This window comes from Lampetra planeri, chromosome 4 (assembly GCF_965212315.1).
Source record: "Lampetra planeri chromosome 4, kcLamPlan1.2.h2, whole genome shotgun sequence".
NCBI lineage: Eukaryota > Metazoa > Chordata > Hyperoartia > Petromyzontiformes > Petromyzontidae > Lampetra > Lampetra planeri.
In genome coordinates, this window is record NC_136110.1 from 19,312,395 (window position 1) to 19,333,744 (window position 21,350).

A 21,350-nucleotide genomic window follows, 5' to 3' on the forward strand; every position below is an offset into this window, starting at 1 on the left:
AGTAAAATTCAACATGTTAAAGAAACGCTGCAAATGAACGAGTTACAATGATGCACAAATCAACAGGGCATTGAATACCAAAACCAAATCAAATAACACGAGCATTGAAATTGCCCAAGTAATTAAAACGATCAAAATACCGTATATTGCGGGAGCAACTGATAAACGAGCCAGATGTTTGGAAAAACAAAACATCCGAGTCAGATTTGGCATGGTACATAAAATACAGAAATTAATATCTGGTACAAACGATGTTTTACCGAAGTTATCAACAGAAGGTATCTACAGGATTAAATGCACGTGTGGTAAATGTTATGTTGGGCAAACAGGACGAATGATCAGCACGAGACTAAAAGAATATCAGAGAAATATAAAATGATCCCATATATAACTGTCAGCAGTAGCAGAACACGCGTGCCAACAAGGACACAATTGATTTTGATAATATTGAAGTTTTGTGCAAAACTAGCTACTACTGGCCAAGACTAATTAGAGAATCTATCGAAATTGAAATAAATCAAAATGAATTTCGATTTAAAGCTTTCGTGACTGCAGGGATTCATCTTCTTGGTTCTTTCGGTAAAGTCACATAGAAGGGAAATAATAAAATAATAAAAATACTACTTTTTTTTTACATATTTGTATTTTTTTTATTTCATTTTTTCCCTTCCACGTGACTTTACCGAAAGAACCAAGAAAATCAAAATAACTTTAACCGTTCGGATAGCTACCGCCTTAGTGCTACGTGGAAGCGAATAATCAAATAATACATTATTTAAATCCATGCTTTTCTTCAATAGGGATTACCGTTAGTAGGGCTATTTTAATAAACACAACAGAGAGGAAGGACAAGTTTAAAGGGCTCGCACAATGTGAGTTGCCTCAGTAATCCCCCCCCCCCCACATTGTGCAAGAGCGCAGAAGCGTGGTCAAACACATCTACGCCTCTATATAAGGAACGAAACAGTAAGACTTCTCCAAAAATCTGGCTGTCGTCTGATGAAGCTAGTTGTAATTACTGGCGAAACGTCGTACTCAGATTGTAAATAAATGTTGTGGCTTGGCTCTCCAACACACCGGTGTGTTGTACTAGGGACGAATTGGCCACGTTCTGTTTACGTGACAACCCTTACTAGTTAGCTGTGTGTTTTAACGGCGGACTACTATACACTACTATATTCTACACTATACACAACTATACACTATACACGACTATACTACACTATACACAATTATACGCTTTAACATGTCGGCACGTATACACTACACTACTACACTATACACTACACTAATCGACTATACACTACTGCACTGTAATGCACTATACACTAGTAACACTACTATATACTACCGCATACTACTACACTATTATACATTACTATACAGAACCGGCCCTAGACCTTTGGGGGCCCTAAGCAAAATTTGGTTGGAGGCCCCTTTGATGTATGATTTTTTTCACCCACTAGCTAGCAGTGACTCTAGAGGGCCCTCTGCTGGCCGCGGGGCCCTTTGCAATTGCATGGGTCGCTTAGTGGCTGGGCCGGCTCTGTTACTATACACTACACACTGCTATACATCACTATACACTACTACATTACTATGCACAGACTCTAGCTCTTCCTGGGGAATTCCCACGCCAGCTGAGCGACATCGTCCCGCCAGCGTGTCCTGAGCCGGCCCCGGGGTCTTCGCCCAGAGCCGCTGATGTTAATAAGGAATCCTACTTCCACGTCGGGAGAATACGCTAATTACGAGACGTAATTTGAATACAGTTAATAGCTACTACATATGGAGGTATTCTTATACCAATTCAAAACTGATAATCAATACAGTGGATTCTCGATTATCCGTGTGCGGTTTATCCGATTTGCGGATTAACAGTGCACCTGAGATTGGCATAAATGTAAAACTCGTGGATTTTCCATTAAGCACAAATTAATAATCTAGAAACAGTAATCCATTGTTAATCTTGGAAATGCTTATTACAAGTCACATGCTTCAACCGAACAAATATGTTGCTCCGGTTAATCTTAAATCCACTCAATCACCACTACAGTACAGTAGTTGCAATATCTTTACAACAGTGGGCGGAGTTTGATTGATGTTTATTGGCGTGGCTCTGCTACAGTGAGGGGAAAAAGTATTTGATCCCCTGGTGATTTTGTACGTTTGCCCACTGACAAAGAAATGATCAGTCTATTATTTTAATGGTAGATGTATTTGAACAGTGAGAGACAGAATAACAACAACAAAATCCAGAAAAAGGCATGTCAAAATGTTATCAATTGATTTGCATTTTAATGAGGGGAACAAGTATTTGACCCCTCTGCAAAACATGACTTAGTACTTGGTGGCAAAACCCTTGTTGGCAATCACAGAGGTCAGACGTTTCTTGTAGTTGGCCACCAGGTTTGCACACATCTCAGGAGGGATTTTGTCCCACTCCTCTTTGCAGATCTTCTCCAAGACATTAAGGTTTCGAGGCTGACGTTTGGCAACTCGAACCTTCAGCTCCTTCCACAGATTGTCTATGGGATTAAGGTCTGGACACTGGCTAGGCCACTCCAGGACCTTAATGTGCTTCTTCTTGAGCCACTCCTTTGTTGCCTTGGCCGTGTGTTTTGGGTCATTGTCATGCTGGAATACCCTTCCACGACCCATTTTCAATGCCCTGGCTGAGGGAAGGAGGTTCTCACCCAAGAGTTGACGGTACATGGCCCCGTCCATCGTCCCTTTGATGCGGTGAAGTCCCCTTAGCAGAAAAACACCCCCAAAGCATAATGTTTCCACCTCCATGTTTGACGGTGGGGATGGTGTTCTTGGGGTCATCGGCAGCATTCCTCCTCCACCAAACACGGCGAGTTGAGTTGATGCCAAAGAGCTCTATTTTGGTCTCATCTGACCACAACACTTTCACCCAGTTGTCCTCTGAATCATTGAGATGTCCATTGCCAAACTTCAGACGGGCATGTATATGTGCTTTCTTGAGCAGGGGGACATTGCGGGCGCTGCAGGATTTCAGTCCTTCATGGCGTAGTGTGTTACCAACTGTTTTCTTGGTGACTATGGTCCCAGCTGCCTTGAGATCATTGACAAGATCCTCCCGTGTAGTTCTGGGCTTATTCCTCACCGTTCTCATGATCATTGCAACTCCACGAGGTGAGATCTTGCATGGAGCCCCAGGCCGAGGGAGATAGACAGTTCTTTTGTGTTTCTTCCATTTGCGAATAATCGCACCAACTGTTGTCACCTTCTCACCAAGCTGCTTGGCGATGGTCTTGTAGCCCATTCCAGCCTTGTGTAGGTCTACAATCTTGTCCCTGACATCCTTGGAGAGCTCTTTGGTCTTGGCCATGGTGGAGAGTTTGGAATCTGATTGATTGATTGCTTCTGTGAACAGGTGTCTTTTATATAGGTAACAAGCTGAGATTAGGAGCACTCCGTTTAAGAGTGTGCTCCTAATCTCAGCTCGTTACCTGTATAAAAGACACCTGGTAGCCAGAAATCTTTTTGATTGAGAGGGGGTCAAATACGTATTTCCCTCATTAAAATGCAAATCAATTTATAACATTTTTGACATGCGTTTTTCTGGATTTTTTGTTGTTATTCTGTCTCTCACTGTTCAAATACACCCACCATTAAAATTATAGACTGATAATTTCTTTGTCAGTGGGCTAACGTACAAAATCAGCAGGGGATCAAATACTTTTTTCCCTCACTGTATCATCCAATTAGTGGGCCGAGTGTTCTGCGCGGAAGCAGCAAAGTGTTATTATCACTGAGCAAGCGCATCGATCGTTCTAAATCGCAAAAGTAACAATACAAATCGTTAGGTGTGCTTCATTTTGAGCGATTTCATGATTCTTTCAAACCTGTTCAAGCGAGTGTGTATGTATGGACTGTTGTAATAAAGCAAGATTAATACATTCTTTACTACAAATTGTTGTTTTGTTCAGAGACGAGGCTCTAAAGAAAGCTGTCTCTGGTGTGGACCAATCAGTTTCAAAGACAATGCATACACTGTCAGAGCATGATTCCTTGCAAAAGGTTACAGTTTGGTGTTTTAACATCTTAACACCTGTTTTGTTGCCAGAAAAAAGGGGAAACCTATTTTTATATTTTGACATTGGCAAAGAAGGTCTCATGATGTTTTGTTGATTAACAAACTCACTTTGTTCACTCAAACACAATTTATACCTCGACTTAAAGCTTTTGTGACTGCAGGAATTCATATTCTTTGGGTCTTTCGATAAAGTCACGTCGATAGGTGATTTTCTTTGAACCTATCTACATGACTTGACCGAAAGAACAAAATAATACAATTTGTACCGATATTAGTGGTTTTTGGCATGGAGAGTCGCGGAAAATAGTGACATTCTTGGATTATCCGCGATATTAAATTATCTGTAGTGACATAAATGGTGTCACTACTGTAGTGAGTACCGAGTGAAGAGTGGTACTGTATGCGTGGTGCCGCTCTCTGGCACCAGTGTGAGCATGGCACGGAATGGCTCACTAGAGGGCAGGGTCTGGGTGTCACTGAGGTCGGGTCAGGACATGATATCCTGGGTGAACCCGAGAGGGCACGTGACTGCACGAGGGGGCAAGGGGACCCCCAAATGGGATTGTGAGGGTCACGTGATGTGGACCCCCAGGGTCCCGCCCGAAGGATCTGGAAGGGGGCGTGGGCAGAGCCGGCCACGCCAGAGCGGCTATAAGCCAAATCCCGAGAGGGAGCGCGGCTGTTCTGGTGGGACAACTTTGAGAATGAAGCCGCCATCTACGATGTTCGGTCTCCGCTCGTGGACCAGGCAGCCTGTTAGCTATCCCCTCGAGTGTTAGTTAGTTATGAGCGGTGGTCACCACCCTATGTCGTTATCCTGTTACAGTTAAAAGTTACCTGTTGTGTTAGTTCAAGTGTGCACCTCAATAGAACCCACTAAATATCCACGCCCATATTTGCCGTCATTACCGCGGATAATCGAGAGTCTACTGCATATACAATTTTCATCCGACCCCATGGTGTAAAAGTGCACTCTTCAAACTCTTAACAAATACAACGAGTCCTCGTTTAACGCGATATATGCGCTCCTGAAAAGGCCTTTTTGAAACGAAAACAATGTCCCTATAAATAATGCTGCAAATTTAGGCAAGATACGATGTACGCACACACAGTAAGATGGTGGACAAATAATAGCCGAGGGTAAGCGGCCGGGTTTCTGTATCATTCCGCGAAACTGTATCATACCACTCGGTCACACAGCGCCAACGTCGTCCTTCGTCAACCTCTCAGAAACCACGTGATAACGGTGCACGTTCCGCATTGTGTGAAAAGGGTTCCCGAATGGAAGAACCGCGTTATAGCGAAAACGCGTTGTGTGAACACCGTGCATTAAGCGAGGTATTGCCGTATAGGAATTGGGGTTTATAAGGAAACTGACTATTTTACTTGACATATTTTATCCATGTGTAAGAAAAAAAAATTGAATTTTCCTTCAATTATATCCCAGTTATGCTATCAGTTTATTGTCATGGGACAAAACAATTATGAGAGAAAGCTTCATAGTTCACCCGGTTCCTCCTGCCAGTATAAAATATCTATGGCGAAGTGACCATGACCCAGGCCACTCTTGCAACCTGAGACTATTCTGGTCTCTTGAGTTGAACGCCTGGTTAAACAAATACACTTGACATGACATTCTAATATCCCGTGCAGGAATACAAATCTTAATGTTCGACAATGGCCCACGGAAGTGGATATCACAGAGATACCGCACCTCCGAGAGCAGTTGGCTACATACGGTGCGAAAAAGTTCTACATATCCCTGAAAGTGACCTCTGGTTTATAGAGTAAAGGGGCAGCACTCACCCTGCCCCTTTGCCATATCAGAGCAATGTTCATCGTATGCCAGTCAAACAAACACAATACGGTAGAACCTTGCCCCAACGCGGCTTTATCGAATGCGTGTTTCAGCTATGCCAGTACAATACACGCTTTACCCAATAAGTTATGTTTTCCCGAACATGGGGGTGATGTTTTAGCTGCATGCGGTTTGTATGTTGAACTTCTTTTGTACTGTGCATAGCCAACCGTGCTACTCGGAGGTGCGGAGGAAGGACAACAAACTAAACACAAAATCAGTTATAAATAAATGAGTTATCAAACTAGATTATTTCAAAGTGCAGAGCTCCAGTGGCTTCCTAATATCGTAATGAAGCGCGTTCCATACAGCCGCAGAAGCACATTTGAAAGCTCACGATGCAGGGACCGTCTTTGTGAGATGGTTCCTGCGAGGACGATCGGACTTTGCATGATAGTTTATGCTCTTTGAAGAGATCAGCCAAGTATTGTGGTCCATTTACTAAGATTCTCAGCTGCGCTTCAAAAGGTAGTGTCACGAGAGTGCTGCATCCGTTGGAATGTGGGAATCAATCGATCAAAAACGCTTAATTTACCATGTATGCTTTTGCGTGTGTTTTAAGTATGTTTTCGTGTGATAATGTGAGAAACTCGCACTTGCGCATAACGGCACAACGAAAATGTTCACACGTTGCCGCATGCCATTCAGTCGTCGAGAACGTTAGTCATACGGACGCCTAGATGGCAAATCGTTAACGTTCAAGGAACCGCGACGTGCACAGACAGACAACACCAAGTACGCCAAACTCGGGCAATGATTGGTTCATGAAGATGTGGACGAATGGAGAGCGAGGTTCGGAGATTCAGTGTTAGGGGCGAGCGCTGGACGGGGGTTTTGTGTCGAGGTGAAATTGAAAAATAAAGTGTGTACACACAACACATGGAGAACGACCCAGCATATCCTTTAGTACAAGGGCATACATCATGTAGAATTAATTAAACAAAAGAGGGAGTGATAATTTTGGACCCAGGAACGTAACCGTTTTCCCATAAGGTCTTTTGGTTTTGCCCAACGCATTTTCCAGGAACCTAACCCCTTATATGTGTAGTGACTGGGAATGTCAGTGTGGTGCCGGGCCTGCGAGGCCACGGCGGGATGGACACTGTTGTGTGTACACCCCGAACATGGGGTGTAGTAACAGCCCTAGTGGGGGCTTTGGTGTGCACTGGTTAAGCGCGGTGGCACCACGCACAGCGTGCGGTGCGGGCTCCCGTTGAGAGATCGAGAGTGTGTCAGCCAGCTAGAGTTACGTTGGGGGCATGATATACTCTGGCTGACCTGGGGACATGTGACCGGATGATACTGGAGCGGGACCACCGGTGGAGGGGGCCAATGGGTGGTCACATGGTCCGGGAAGAACTCTCGAGAGCCTTTGGGCAAGGGCGAGAGATCGAGGTGGGCGGGGCGAGAGGCGGAGCCAGCCCGGGCCGATATAAGGCCATGTGAGGGGCTCGGGGTTCTTACTGTTGGGAGAGGCAGGAGATCCACGTCAAGCTTGAGGAAGCCTCCAGCCACGCGGTCCAGGACCCAGCTTGTGGTCCGGACCGGGATAGTTGAACCGTGTATAGTTCCGCCGTAGCGTGGTTAGTTGGTTAGTCACCACGCGAGAGTGTGTTGTGCGAATAGTTAATACACGTGTTGCTCCTAAGACAACGTCTGCGACTCAGTTGGACTCACTACATATGTATTCCTTCCCAGAGATATAAAATTGCACAGATTAAGTGCAGAATATGCAACTGTAGTGTAATGCTGAGTATACTGAACTTGATTCAATCTCCTGGCACAGCAGTTGAATAGGCAAATTTATTTAGACTAGAGCCAGATCGTAGGCGGACAGTGTCCGTGAGAGACAACGTGATTGCATGTCACTGCTAACGTGGCGCTCATCATCATCAGCCAGTCAATTAACTTCTGGCTGAAGGCCTCACGACGCCACCAGCTCTCACGAACCTGGAATGCAACAATCCACCTGCAAACAAGCAGATTTCATTGCTTAATCTCCTCTCGGAAATAAAATAAAATATTATCTCCAGAAAAAATGAAACAACAAGCCAGTACATCCACAGAATATAACATCTTTAATACAAATTAGACATTTTTTAATCCTCAGAAATAGGCTGATACATTAGAGCAAAGTGCAAGTAAGAAATATTTTTCTCATGTTTAAAGTTTCATAAATGAACAGTGAAAACATCCCAGTAAGGTGTTGAGTAATGCAAACCTACCCTTTCATCATCACCGAACCGAACCTACATCAACCGAATGCAATTGAGAAAAGCCGCAAAAGCCGACAGAGTCCACCAAAATACAAACGGCTGGTGTAGCCACACACACAGACCGAGCCGGGCTGTCTTACACAAGTTTGAATCTCTCAAATGAAGAATATTATATAATTGAGTGTCTTTCAGAAGCACCACCGTAGCACGTAAGTGACATCACTTAAGTGTCAGCTAAAGGCATTTCACAACACATTAATGTCACGAGTGTGTGAAGACGGTACTCCTGAAAGTCAATTAAAAGTCATTATTAATAAAGCAATGAACTGTGATATTTAAAAATGTGGCTTCCTTTAAACAAATTTAATTTCATCCATTCCATGGTTTTGCAAACGGTGTTTGTTGCCTACAAGATTACACAAGTGTTCACATCTACGAGAAGTCCCTTTTACTCCCATTTAAATAATGTTCATAATAAAACGTAGCTGTGCCAACGCTGCACGGCAGCAGCCTTGCAACCTTAACTTCACAGAGCAGCGTAGCAGACCGCAGCTTTAATTCTGATACAACAGTAGCTGTCCTATGGAGAAACTGGCCACCACCATTAGGAATTTATATTGCTGGCTCACAGCTGCTAAGTACAGAACGGGTTTAGAGCTTTTGAACGGTTAGTGACCTCGAGTCAGAGGGTGCAAATTCCATTCATAATGACAGGGAACTGGTATCTCTATATGGCCATAGTTATCTGGCAATTGCATCTCCATCAAACAAAATAAATGGGATCAATTATCAAAGCGGCATGGGACGATTCACAATGGATGCAAAAAGTAAACTGGATTAACTGTTGTAGTGCTCTTATATCATGAATTTAACATTGCACCGTGGGTTCTGCTCGTGACGTGAAGGCTGCAAAGACTGCTCCTGCACACAGCCTGGGGTCCCACAAGCGATAGCGACCACGTGTTGACAACTACAGCCTCCGTTACATTCAAGACACTTTGAACGTGTGTGTATATATATAAACCTAACCATCAAGCTGCTGAATTCACAGTGGAAACGTGTACGATTAATTCGATTAAATTCCCCCGCCCCACCCATACAAAGTGTCCTCTGCTGGACGAATTTGAGTATTGCAGCACTCGCGACTTGGAATTTGCAGAACATTGGGAGGTAAGTCGTCTCCACGACTTTGCAGCCGGAATTGTGTTGCAGTGCTGTATACCGTTAAAATAAACAGTTTTATTTATTTATTTTATTTACCAGGTAAGGCCCACTGAGCTGTATAGCCCGAGCTGCAAAAAGTTCTTTATTTTTCAAGTTCTTTATTTGGGAATGTGGCCTCCATAAAGTGATGCTATATTGGACATATAATTGGCTGCGAGTTTTTAAAAAAAATCGCATAAGTCGACAGCCCATCACCCATTATCCCGCTGGGCTGGATAGAACAAGTATCACTGTGGAGAGTCAACCATTTTGCCACCTACAAGAGGCCGCCCCTCAATATGAATGTGACATTTTTCCATGACTGGTTGAGGGTTGCCAAAGGAAATGAGCAACACCCCACACTCATTCTAACAGGGAGAGACTTAGTTCTTCCTACGTTGCGATTTTAAATAGGCATTGGATGTAGCATTTAATTCCTGGTTAAATACATCATTAGAGACCTCTTGGAAGTTTTTAGCCTTGCAATTTGATTTCCTACATTAATAATCCCAAGCACTTTGGGGGGGGGTCACTGTATTAGAAATGACGGAATTGTCGTGCCAATGAGTTTGAAGTCCACCATCTAGAGTCGATACTCATCGCCACAATCCCACCACGACCCTGCAATTTTATTCCTTGAAGTGCAGTGGGGGGGGGGGGGGGGGAAGAGGCTTCAAGATAAAAGTAAACCATTTTTTATTCTATTTACCAGGTAAGGCTCACTAAGCTACATACCTCTTTTTCAGAAGCAACCTGGCCACAAATGATAGCCCAATTGAGTGGCTTATCATTGTGGAAATTTATAGCAGCCAAAAAGAATTATGTTCTGCAAACTCGGTGGACGCTGCAAGTAAAAATGTAAAGATGCAACCTAAAAAGACACTTTCTGTGATAACTAAACACCGAACCTGTCCAATTCGATGTTTTGAAGCCCCTATTTTAACAACCCTAATGGCTGTAATCCTCCCTGTAGCTGGTAGTCCAGATGAGAGAGAACACTGGCATTAGTCTGTTTACAAAAAACATTTTAACTGCCGCACTGCGATGAATTGACAATTGTTCCGGCGAGGAGATGAGAGTAATTTTTTGGGTTGCATCTCCTTTTGAAGAAACGTTTTGCATTTTTAATCATACCGAGACAATAAAGTCATAGAATTCCCTCACCTGCACAATGGAGCCAATAACGAGCCATCTATTGAATGCAACTTTAACGACACGTAGCCCCAGGACCGCATTACACCCACAATGGCAGCATGGCCTGAAAATGAGGTTCACATTGCATTACAAATCAATAAAAAACTCAAAACATCAGCAAGTGCGGAGACCACAACTTATTTCACTAAACGCCTTCACATCTTCGTGAAGAGAATTAAGATAAACACTTGGCATGTACAAGCCTGTGCTTTTCACACATTACGCAAAGCGGGAGGACGGTTTCCAAACCCCATCTTTAAAAACAAACTTGGCAATGACAACTGGTGTAGCCTTGAGTTCGGAAAATATGTAACGTATGTTCATGATGGGCACAATTCCTACACAGCCATGCTGGAATCGTAAGACACTATGATGGACTCATTATGTCACTAATCAGTGGTCAAAACGGAGACTAAAAAAGTGCCGTTATGACACCCATTTGTCATGCAGCCCATGTTCACTGCCGTTTCCTCTAAGAAAACAATGTAGCGTAGGAATAGGAACTCTTCTGGAAAGAGCCCGTGTACGTGTCTGGCGTTGTGAGAAGCACCACTGGCATTCGGCCATATACCCAGCCCATTTTAACCACGGTCTCCAATTAATAAAGTCTTTACGATCTGACGAGTATTCAAATGAACAAAAAGCACCTCACAACAGAGGTACGAGGACACCCCACAAGTTACGCCTTCGTGATTTGATGGCAATAAAAAAATGTGGAGAGATATATAAACCAAACTGTGGCCCGAGTAGGAAATGTGGAAACCGGATTTCAACGTTGTGGGGCTCGGTGTCGCGAAATTAAGACAGGCGGCGTGAATCGGGCATTAATGCCACAGGGCAGCCAGAAGTGATGTTAAGAAGGGGCGCAATTGTTAGCAGACTGCACTATAAACCCAGCGACCCAAGTTCGAATCCTGGCCACAGCAAACAACAGTGGTGAGAGTTATCCGAAATCGATCCTGGCCCCCTTGACTTCTACACAAAGCCGCACCAACCACAAACCCGCACGGAGCAGTGTGGCAAGGTAAAGTCAAGCGACCCCCATAACGCAGGGGCAGGAGTTGTGGAGGGGTGCTCTTCGCGCCGCACAAGGAAGTGGTTGCCCGTTTGAGGATCCACACAGGCCGAGGCCATGTGGTCTGCATCGCACAACGTTTACTCTAAACGAGAAGAGGCAGCAGTACGTTCGGAGTAATCCTGATGCGAGCGATTCTTTCAAAGTTCCTGGATAACTGAGCAGCAAACACGTGCCATCTGCTGCAGCACAAGTGACCGCCACACAGCGCCACGGCCATGATAAGCCCTCACATGACAACTTCTCAATCATGTCACCGTTCAGTGGGGACATATCCCGGTTGTTCATTCATGCCACATGGGACGTTGCATCCATCACACAGGTCTGCCGATGAACGAACCGCGAGTCGTGTTTGCTGACGAAATGGGTTACACTTACACTGAAGTGGCAGGGTAGAGGGGTGTCTATTTACATAAAGTGTATTATAGCAAAAACGATTTGTCAATTGTTAGTGGCAACCAAACAAAAAGTATTAACATGCATCGGATTTGTGAAGTTAAGATTGTGGGAAAAACAGTTTCCAAGTACAGGGCATAGCAATCCATCCAAAATTTTAACCCTCATCCAATGCAGAACCTCAGTCTTGCATCTAACAGAGTCCCTGTGTTCATCACCACCGAGCTCTCGTCTCCGCAAACACAGAACCTTCATTTGTTCCAATAAACTTCGCTCAGCACTGAATCCCCACACCTGAAACAAACCCAATGACTCGTGCAACGCAGAACTTTCCACATCCAATACAGAACCTGAACAAACACACCACACTGAATGCCCATGTCACGACACACACGACCGACTGTTGCCTAATGACGGCGTCTTTGTTTGGTTCGTAAAGAGTTGACGAATTTTTGCCCGATCACAAACGTTAAGAAAACACGCACTATTTAAATTACCACAAAAAATATCATCAACCACTGCCAGCGAGTAGTGGATTCGCTTGCGTTCAAACAAATCGGTCTTTAAACCGAGCATCAAGAGTAAATCTTTATACGGGCAAATAAAAGACCAAGCGGGTTCTCTGCATCAGAGTGTAGGGCCAATTTGTTCTGTTCCTTCCTGTTTGGTGCACGTGGGAGGAACCAGAGTTGCCTTGGGGAAGACCCAAGCGTTCCTGTCGGAAACACTTAACCACTCCCCCCGCACCGCCTTCACAAATCGGTCGACATCCTACTTGGCCTCTCCTCTCATCTCCCGTTCACTTCCCACACCTGGGTCGGCTGAGAGCAACGCGCGCGAGATGGCCTCTATGCGGGTGTATCCTCCATGGTGAGCGCGAGCCGACCACGTCCACCCCAAGTGGACGAGAAGCGCAAGTTGTGCTTATAGGGTGGCGGAGCTTTACCGACGATACCTCCAACAATACAAAAATAACTAAATTGGTAAAGGGTCAGCTTGTAAAAAAAAATTAACAACAACCGATGTCTTAAGTCTACTAATCAGGCTGTGCATACACACAGCATACGCTATAGTGAGTGCTTCAAAAGTCTTGTGGGTCGTGTCCCACAACACACTGCAGTACTGTATGCACATGCTGCATCTTAGCGTGTGTGACAGTGTTCGACATGCATATACATGTGCACGTGTGACCATGGGTTAGCGCAGTGCGCTACATTTCTTGACACCCGGTTCAATTTCTAGCCATGACAGGCAACACGAGCACTGTCCGAATCTGTCCTGCGTCTCTCCTAGGTCGCCTCCGCCTAACGCTCGCTAACAGCACGTACCCAAAGAGTATCATGCGGCGATTGGGGTTAGGGAGCACGCTGCGCAAGAATCCACGCGACACAGGTTCGATTGCTGGCTGTGACGGAGGCAATTGGTGCGACGTCTACCTTGACAAAGGGCCTTCTCAAGGTAGACAAAGAAAAAAGCTCCTGGTGTCATCTGACATCATTAATCAGCTGCACAACGGTCAGCTCAAAAACTTACAAGAAAATAAATATGCAAGAACTTACTTTGTAACTAGGTTTCTGCATTGGAATGTTGGACAAATTCCTTTCGAATGCAGGGGGTGAAACTGGAGAACACATATGCGTGCAAGCGGAGGGCATGGCCGCAATGACATCTGAGCACATTGTAGCCAAGTAGATTGGGACTCTTAACCGCACTGGGATTGCCACACGTTCTCCACCAACTCCTGACCTCAACGCACTGGTTTAGAAGTATGCCACCAACTCAAGTTTTGTTTGTCTTCCAAAGTCAAGTCGCTTACATCAAAGCATCTCCCCCTGTTCCAACGATCGTGATGAAACAGCTGTAGTAGGAACAGAGGCATCAGGTCTGGCTCAACGGCGAACGATCCGAACACCGCACCCACACCCAGTCTCCTAACAAGGCCCTTTGCTTTACTCCTACATAAAGCACACCGAATTAAATTTAAAACACAACACTACGTACTTTATATGATGCCAAAAAAAGTCAAGTCAAAGAGTCCCTGCTCAAATCGAGCATTCGGTAATGGTGTTTCATCTCCGTAAGCGGTCCTGAGCCAGTGTTGAGAATTCCGATCCTATGGCGTGGACCAACTGGTCGCTCCGTTTAGACCACCCCCGTGACCCCCGCGCTGCTGCTGCAGCGGGTGGGAGGCTGCTAGAGCAGAGACGGACGGTGCCCGCGGCTCTCAGGAGGAGGGCGCGTTGGCGTCGGTGCCACGGCGCTTGCGGAGGCAGCGGGGCCGGCAACGCGCGCACAGCACGCACGGCGCCGCCAGCAGCAGGAAGGGAGAGGCGGCGATAAGTAGCACGCCCAGCCCCGCGAAGATGCACACCACCTGGGCAGGCAGAGGGGGGGGGGGCGGTACAGAGACGGAGTGTGGCATTGGTACCACTCCCGACTGAGCCGTTGGCATTGCCTCAAGAGGCCGAGTGGCCATTCACGTCTTCTCGCCGAGCGGTGCGACCCTTTGTGTTGGAGCATGACCTCTGCTCCACACGGGAGGAGGGCAGCACTTTCCAACCTGCTCTGCATATGGGAGCAATGTTTGGTCGCCGGAAACAGTCAGATTGATATTTTAATTCTCACAGCTGAAATCTAGGCAAATAAATTAGGAAAACAAATTAATTGCCATGTTGCTTTGATGCAATAATTTTAATCGTAAGGGTTGAATAAGCAGAATTAATTGGTGGACCAAATGAGAGCTATGCTTGATAACACTATGTAACACAATTTTTGTTCCTGGGTAGTAAGTGTTATTTTGTAATTGCTTATGCCTAAAAAGTATAGAAAATGGATATTATTCCTCCACAAATTTTGCTTTTGTGACCAGGACAGTGATATTTTGAAATGTACTTATTTTCAATGAGAAAACGTTCAAATTTTGTCTTTTCGTTCACATAAAGTCATAAAAAAACATATGAATAAAAATTTACATGTATGTATCCTAAAGTAATACAAAAATGATGACAAAATATTTAAAAGTGAGTAGTTTTTCGAGATTTTAGATTATACTGTAAATCACTTCCACGAATCAGCCCCCAAATGTAGGCTCCCATCATGTTCTCGTTATACTGTCCTTGGTAGCGGCGTTCAAAGTCCAGTACGTATATCCTGGTGGAGGCGCTCGCCTTGATCCTCCGAGTACACTCCCATGTTCTCCTTGAATTTATCAAGGTGTGCATCAAGGATATGGACTTTGAGGGACATCCTACAGCCCATTGTGCCGTAGTTCTTCACCAGAGTCTCAACCAGCTCCACATAGTTTTCGACCTTCTGATTGCCCAGGAAGGCACGAACCACTGCGACAAAGCTGTTCCAAGCCGCTTTCTCCTTACTCGTGAGCTTCTTGGGGAATTCATTGCACTCCAGGATCTTCTTTATCCGTGGCCCGACGAAAACACCGGCTTTGACCTTTGCCTCAGACAGCTTAGGGAAGAAATCTTGAAGTACTTGAAGGCTGCCGACTCCTTACCTACAGCTCTGACAAATTGTTTCATAAGGCCCAATTTGATGTGCAGTGGTTGCATCAGCACCTTCCAGGGGTCCACAAGTGGCGCCCACTTGACGTTGTTCCTCCCCAGAGAACTCGGTCCGCTGTGGCCAGTCCCGCCTGTGGTAGTGCGCGCCTTGGTGTCTAAATCTTTTGTAGTCATTTTTGTATTACTTCAGTATAAATACATGCTAATTAACTGCTGCTGCCACTGCTAATAACACTGTGTAACATTTTTTTTTGTTCCTCGGTAGTAAGTGTTACTTCCTAATTGCTTATGGCTATTTCCCACAAACTTTGCTTTTGTGACCATTTTCAATGAGAAAACGGGTGAATTTGTCTCTTGATTCATGTTATTTTTTTCTGACTTTATGTGAACGAAAAGACACAAATTCGCCCGTTTTCTCATTAAAAATAGGTAAATTTAAAAATATCACTTTCCTGGTCACAAAAGCAAAGTTTGTGGGGAATAATAGCCATTTTCTGTACTTTTGAGGCATAAGCAATTAGCAAATAACACTTAGTACCCAGGAACAAAAAAAAAATTGTTACAGTGTAATAACAATGGGTTCATGATCTCTTGCGAGTGACAAAGACAGCAACAAATACCTGGGTTCGATGCCAGAGCACAGAGGCGCGTGTGTGGCCCAGCTTGTTTCTGCAAGGTCCGCGGTCATAGTGCCTCAACAAGAAGTCTCCCTGCAACAGCAGCATTGGTACCCACACCAGGATTATAGAATTAGCACCAACAGTAACAGCACATCATCAGCATCAACGAGATCAACAACGTCAGAAACCGCAGCAGCACCTGCATCATCTTCAGTAGAATGCGTATCATGAACAGTAGCAACATCAGAAGCAGCAGAGGCAGCATAAGCACCAGTGATAGCAAAAACATATAAAAATGGGACCTTTTTTGCCAGTAACAAAGTATGAAAAAATAAGAATAGTTTTTTACCCTTTCTGGCAATCAAACAGGTGCTAAGATGTTCAAACACCAAATATAAACCTATTGCAAGGAATAATGTCTGCAATCACTACATGTACTTGTGAACATGCAATATTCTTGTTTTTTCATACTTTGATACTGGCAAAAAAGGTCCCATGTTGTAGCTGCTCACCGAGCTCTAAATGCCCCAATGCATTGTCTTTGTGCTGTTCGTCTTTTGGCATTCTCTGGTCTGACATCGGTGAGACTAGGCCCGAAAGAAGGCTTCCTCTGGAAGAGGCCAATCAGTTTCAAAGACAATGCATATATTATCAGAGCATGTTATATTTTCATGTTCACCACAAGTACATGTGGTTAATGCAGACATTATTCCTTGCAAAAAGTTTCTATTTGGTGTTTGAATATCTTAACACAACTCCTGTTTTATTGTCAGAAAGGATAAAACATGTACTTATTTTTTCAAAACAATATTAGTAACAGCCAGAAGAAGCAACAGCAGCAACAGTAAGAAAAGTGGCACCTAAGGGCATGTGAATATGCACACGCATGTGTTTATATGCAAGCATCCCTACGACTGTGTGTGTGTGCATGGCCCTCATTAGCTGCTCGCTAACAGCACTTGTCCCTACAAGTCTGTTATGGAAAAAAGGGCGATCTTTGTTTGTGAATAGTGGGGAGCGGTGACATGGTGGGGGCCCGCGTTCGATTGCCTCTCACGGCCAACGCCAGTGACGATTATCTGAACCGGTCCCGGGCCTACCCTAGGTCGACTCAGCTTCAAATGACTACCTGGTACAGTGCAGTAAGCATCGCCACTCGAAGACACAAAGGCGGTCGGGCGTGGTGATGGCCACCCACCCCCTCGTGTACCGTCCTGGCCTTCATAGGCGCTCTGTAACAGCACTTGCATGAAATGTCTGTCAAGGATGTAAGGGGGATCGTCGTCTTTGTGCGTGCGTGCATGCATGTGAATGTGTGCGTGCGCGCAAGAGAGAACGCATGTCTGCGCGTGCACTCACGTCGAGCGACTGCAGGCAGTACCAGCAGAACGCGTGGCGACACTTGCCGCACATCATCTGGGCACAGCCCTCGTTGCGCTCGATGAGGACCCCGCACGCCGGGCAGCGCTTGATGGGTGCCTCCGACAGCTCCCCCAGCAGAGCGCTTCAACGGAAAATAATTTGTTTGTCGAGTCGCACATTCATTCGTCCGTCATCAACACATTCATTTGATATTTAATACTCCGTGCATTGACCATGATGTCCACGAATTCATTCGTTCAATCACGCGTCCGTCCGTTAAATAATTTATTGATTTATTCATTGTTTATCCGTTGGTGGTATTCATGAAAGTATTCGTTTATAGACTTGTTTATGCATTGTTCATGCATCAATTCATTCAGCTGCATGCTGATTCATTTGTTCGTATATCCGGCACCACGCAGCAACCAGGCAGTACGAGCACAACAAAGACACGCGTTCACCACGAGTTTGTGCAGAACCTACAACCCCCTGCCCCCCCCCCCCCCAACAGTAAAAAGGGAATTAAAATACTTACCACTTAAATTCATGTTAGAATTCCAAACATGCCTGAAATAATGTCGAAATCGCTAATAACTGAATTCTGTTATTCTACCCGTTTATCAGTTTAGCTGTCCAGATCTCTTTATCCGTTCCACCCCTCCCCGCTTCAGCCTCTCTGTGTGATTTGTAACTTTAAGATCGTGCGTCTACACAATCATGCACCAGCAGTCTCCCGCCTGCATGGATGTAACTTCTTTCGCACCATAGGTAGCCAACCGTGCTACGAACGGGAGCTTTTGCTGCTTACATGTAGATTAAACGTCTCATTGTTTAACTACGAAGTCTGTGTCTATGTCCGTGTTGTCCACCCTTCCGAAACGTTATCTACATGTGCCTACGTGTTTGTGCGTTTGTCCGCACTGCGCTACGATCCCGGCGACCAGAGTTCAATTCCCGCTCACGGGCAACACCAGTGACAATTATCTGAACCGGTTCTGGGCCTCCCCTAGGTCGACTTAACCTCAAACAAGTACCTGGTGCGATGTAAACATCTCTATTTAGGGAGACAAAGGCGGCCGGGCATGGTGCAGCCCACAAACCACCTCGTGTGCCGTGCTGGCCTTCATTGGTACTCGCTAAAAGCACTTGCCCCGACATTCCGTTCAGGCGATACGGAGGGTGTTTTGTCTTTGTGTGCGTTCGTCCACGGTGTGCCGTGCCCCCCTCACACCTGGAGTCCCGCGTCGCCCGCGCGGCGGCCGCTCCCACCATGCTGCCCCCTCGTCCCCTGCCCCGCGCTGCCCCCCCGGGGCCCGCCGCCGTGGCGGTGCCGTGGTCCGCACAGGGCCGCCCCCCGCCGTGCCACGCCACCCCGCACGCCGCGCAGAACTCGTGGTGGCACGCGGCGCAGAGTACGCGCGCCGCCGATCCCGGCGAGCAGCCGTCCGGCACGCGGCATGCGGCCTGGCAGCCCGGGGATGGGCAGAACCGCCGCGCGGGGTCCAGGTGAACCTCTGCAGACACGCACAGCAACAACCTCATCCTCCTCCACTTCTACCTCATCCACCTCTTCCTCATCCATCTCCTCATCCTCCACCTCCTCCTCATCCTCCTCCTCCTCATCCACCTCCTCCTCCTCACCCACCTCCTCCTCATCCACCTCCTCCTCCACATCCACCTCCTCCTCCTCCTCATCCACCTCCTCCTCCTCATCCACCTCCTCCTCCTCATCCACCTCCTCCTCCTCATCCACCTCCTCCTCCTCATCCACCTCCTCCTCCTCATCCACCTCCTCCGCATCATCCTCCACCACCTCCTCATCATCCACCTCCTCCTCATCATCCACCTCCTCCTCATCATCCACCTCCTCATCCACCTCCTCATCCACCTCCTCCTCATCCACCTCTTCCTCCTCCTGCTCATCTACCTCCTCCTCCTCATCCATCTCCTCTTCCCCCTCCACCTCTTTCCCCTCCTCCTTTTCATCCACCTTATCCTCATTCCGTGTTGAGCACTCGCTCTACCAGACCGACTGTCACAAGGTGTTATACCACCACATTGAAGATCACAACAACTCGTTCACTCACCGAGCCACCAACTCGCCCCTCGCTCACTCGTCACACCGCAGAGGTCACAATGCATCCGCTCTACCGTTCCACTTTAGAATCCCCTCCCATCATCATATTTGTCCAAGTTCTTAAAACCTTGCTCAATTCAAGAGAAGCGTTAACTCTTGCTTAACACAACTTTGACAGTGCCGTTTCTTGCCGGCTGCATTGGATTTTGAGCCTAGGGGCCTGTGTGCAGCAACCATAATAAAACGACAACTAAATCAACAAATATAACCACAAACAAAGACAATCAACAATAACCTACAACGACAACCAACAACGACAACCAACAACAACCAACAACAACCACAACCAGCAATAACCAACAACAACAACAAGAAACAAATCAACACTGACAAACAACCAATAATAACAACGAAAACAAACCAACAATGACAATCAACAACCAACAACACCAACGAACAAGGACAATCAACAGCTGCCGCCCAGGGATGGGAACACAACATCAGAATATTAATCACGACCATCACAAGTGAGAACAATGGAAAGACAGTGGGAACAATCAGATCACAATGCAAACACTAGCATCACAACGGACAACAAGGCATCACACCACACATGCGTGTCACCTTGCTCAAACTGAAACCTCTTGTACTTGTCTACCATCTCTGTCGAGGTCAGCTTCTCAATCTGCAAAGCAAAACAACAAAATCACCACCAACTCCAGGGTCTTTCTCGCCCGCTTGGCAGCAGACGGCACTCTGCAGCTCATAATAACAAACAGAAAAGCGTTAAGGCATCTGCGGGACGAAATCCAACTTTTGATCCGTGCGAACTGGCGTGTCTGAGGCAGCAGTAATGGCTCCGTTACAGAATCAGAAACACATTCCTGCGGAGGGAGCTGGTAGGGACGTTGGGTTGCTCGGTCAATGGCCAGGGTCAACGGCGGCGTGGTGTATTCCGCAAATATGCCCGACTGTGAGGGCGGGCACAAGCCAGCCCCTCCCCACCCAGCCCCTCCCCACCCAGCCCCTCCCCACCCTCCCCACCCAGCCCCTCCCTCCCCACCCAGCCCCTCCCTGCACGACGGACACAATAATCCCCTGTGGGCTGGTGTAACCAGGAGGTTCCTACCAGTATAAGTATTTATACTGGGAGGAATCCGATGAGCAATAAAAGCTATTTTTCAGATGTCCAGTTGGGGAGGGTAAGAACGGTACAACAATAAACAGTACAGACACACAATAGTAGTCCAAAGTACATGAAAGGTAAACACATCACCCAAACACATACAAATAAAACGAAACCATCCCCATTTTACCAGACAAAGCCCACTGAGGTATTGAACTTATTTTTAAAAAGCAACCTGGCCACAAATGTATGGATCACAGAGTTGCAGCTGAACAAAGCAGCTAGAAAATTACAATTTGGCTTTTGAGTAGAGGTGTACACGAATGATGAAGGATAGCATGAGCAACTTTTCAGTTCCGAATAGAATGTGTCAGGATAGCAGCACTGTAGACGTGAACAAGAAAGAGGAAGTTGTGATGGGTGGGACGTGTGTGCAGGTGACGGAGGTTGGAATTGGAGTGACACCCAGGTGGGCCACCACGGGGAAAACCTAAAACCAATGTGGTGGGGGTAAGAGCGGTAGCGTAGCGGTCAGCGCACTGCGCTACGAACCCGGCGAGCAGAGTTCGATTCCTGCCTCACGACCATCACCCGTGACGATTATCTTAACCGGTCCTGGGCCTACCCAAGGTCGACTCAGCT

At 46.3% G+C, this 21,350-nt stretch overlaps 1 protein-coding gene across 2 annotated transcripts in view; it reads right to left on the reverse strand.

The window, feature by feature from the left end:
- Window positions 1-7,976: 7,976 nt before the first annotated feature.
- LOC144717776 (putative E3 ubiquitin-protein ligase RNF144A) overlaps window positions 7,977-21,350 on the reverse strand; it is a 41,429-nt gene continuing 28,055 nt past the window's right edge. For both annotated transcript variants that reach the window (XM_078593425.1, XM_078593424.1), the window contains exons 4-8: window positions 20,207-20,267; window positions 18,737-19,019; window positions 17,503-17,647; window positions 16,144-16,233; window positions 7,977-14,379 (exon numbers count right to left, since the gene is read on the reverse strand). In XM_078593425.1, coding sequence (XP_078449551.1) covers window positions 14,230-14,379; window positions 16,144-16,233; window positions 17,503-17,647; window positions 18,737-19,019; window positions 20,207-20,267 — 729 coding nt within the window. In that variant the 3' untranslated portion in view covers window positions 7,977-14,229. The remainder of the gene's footprint in view (window positions 14,380-16,143; window positions 16,234-17,502; window positions 17,648-18,736; window positions 19,020-20,206; window positions 20,268-21,350) is intronic.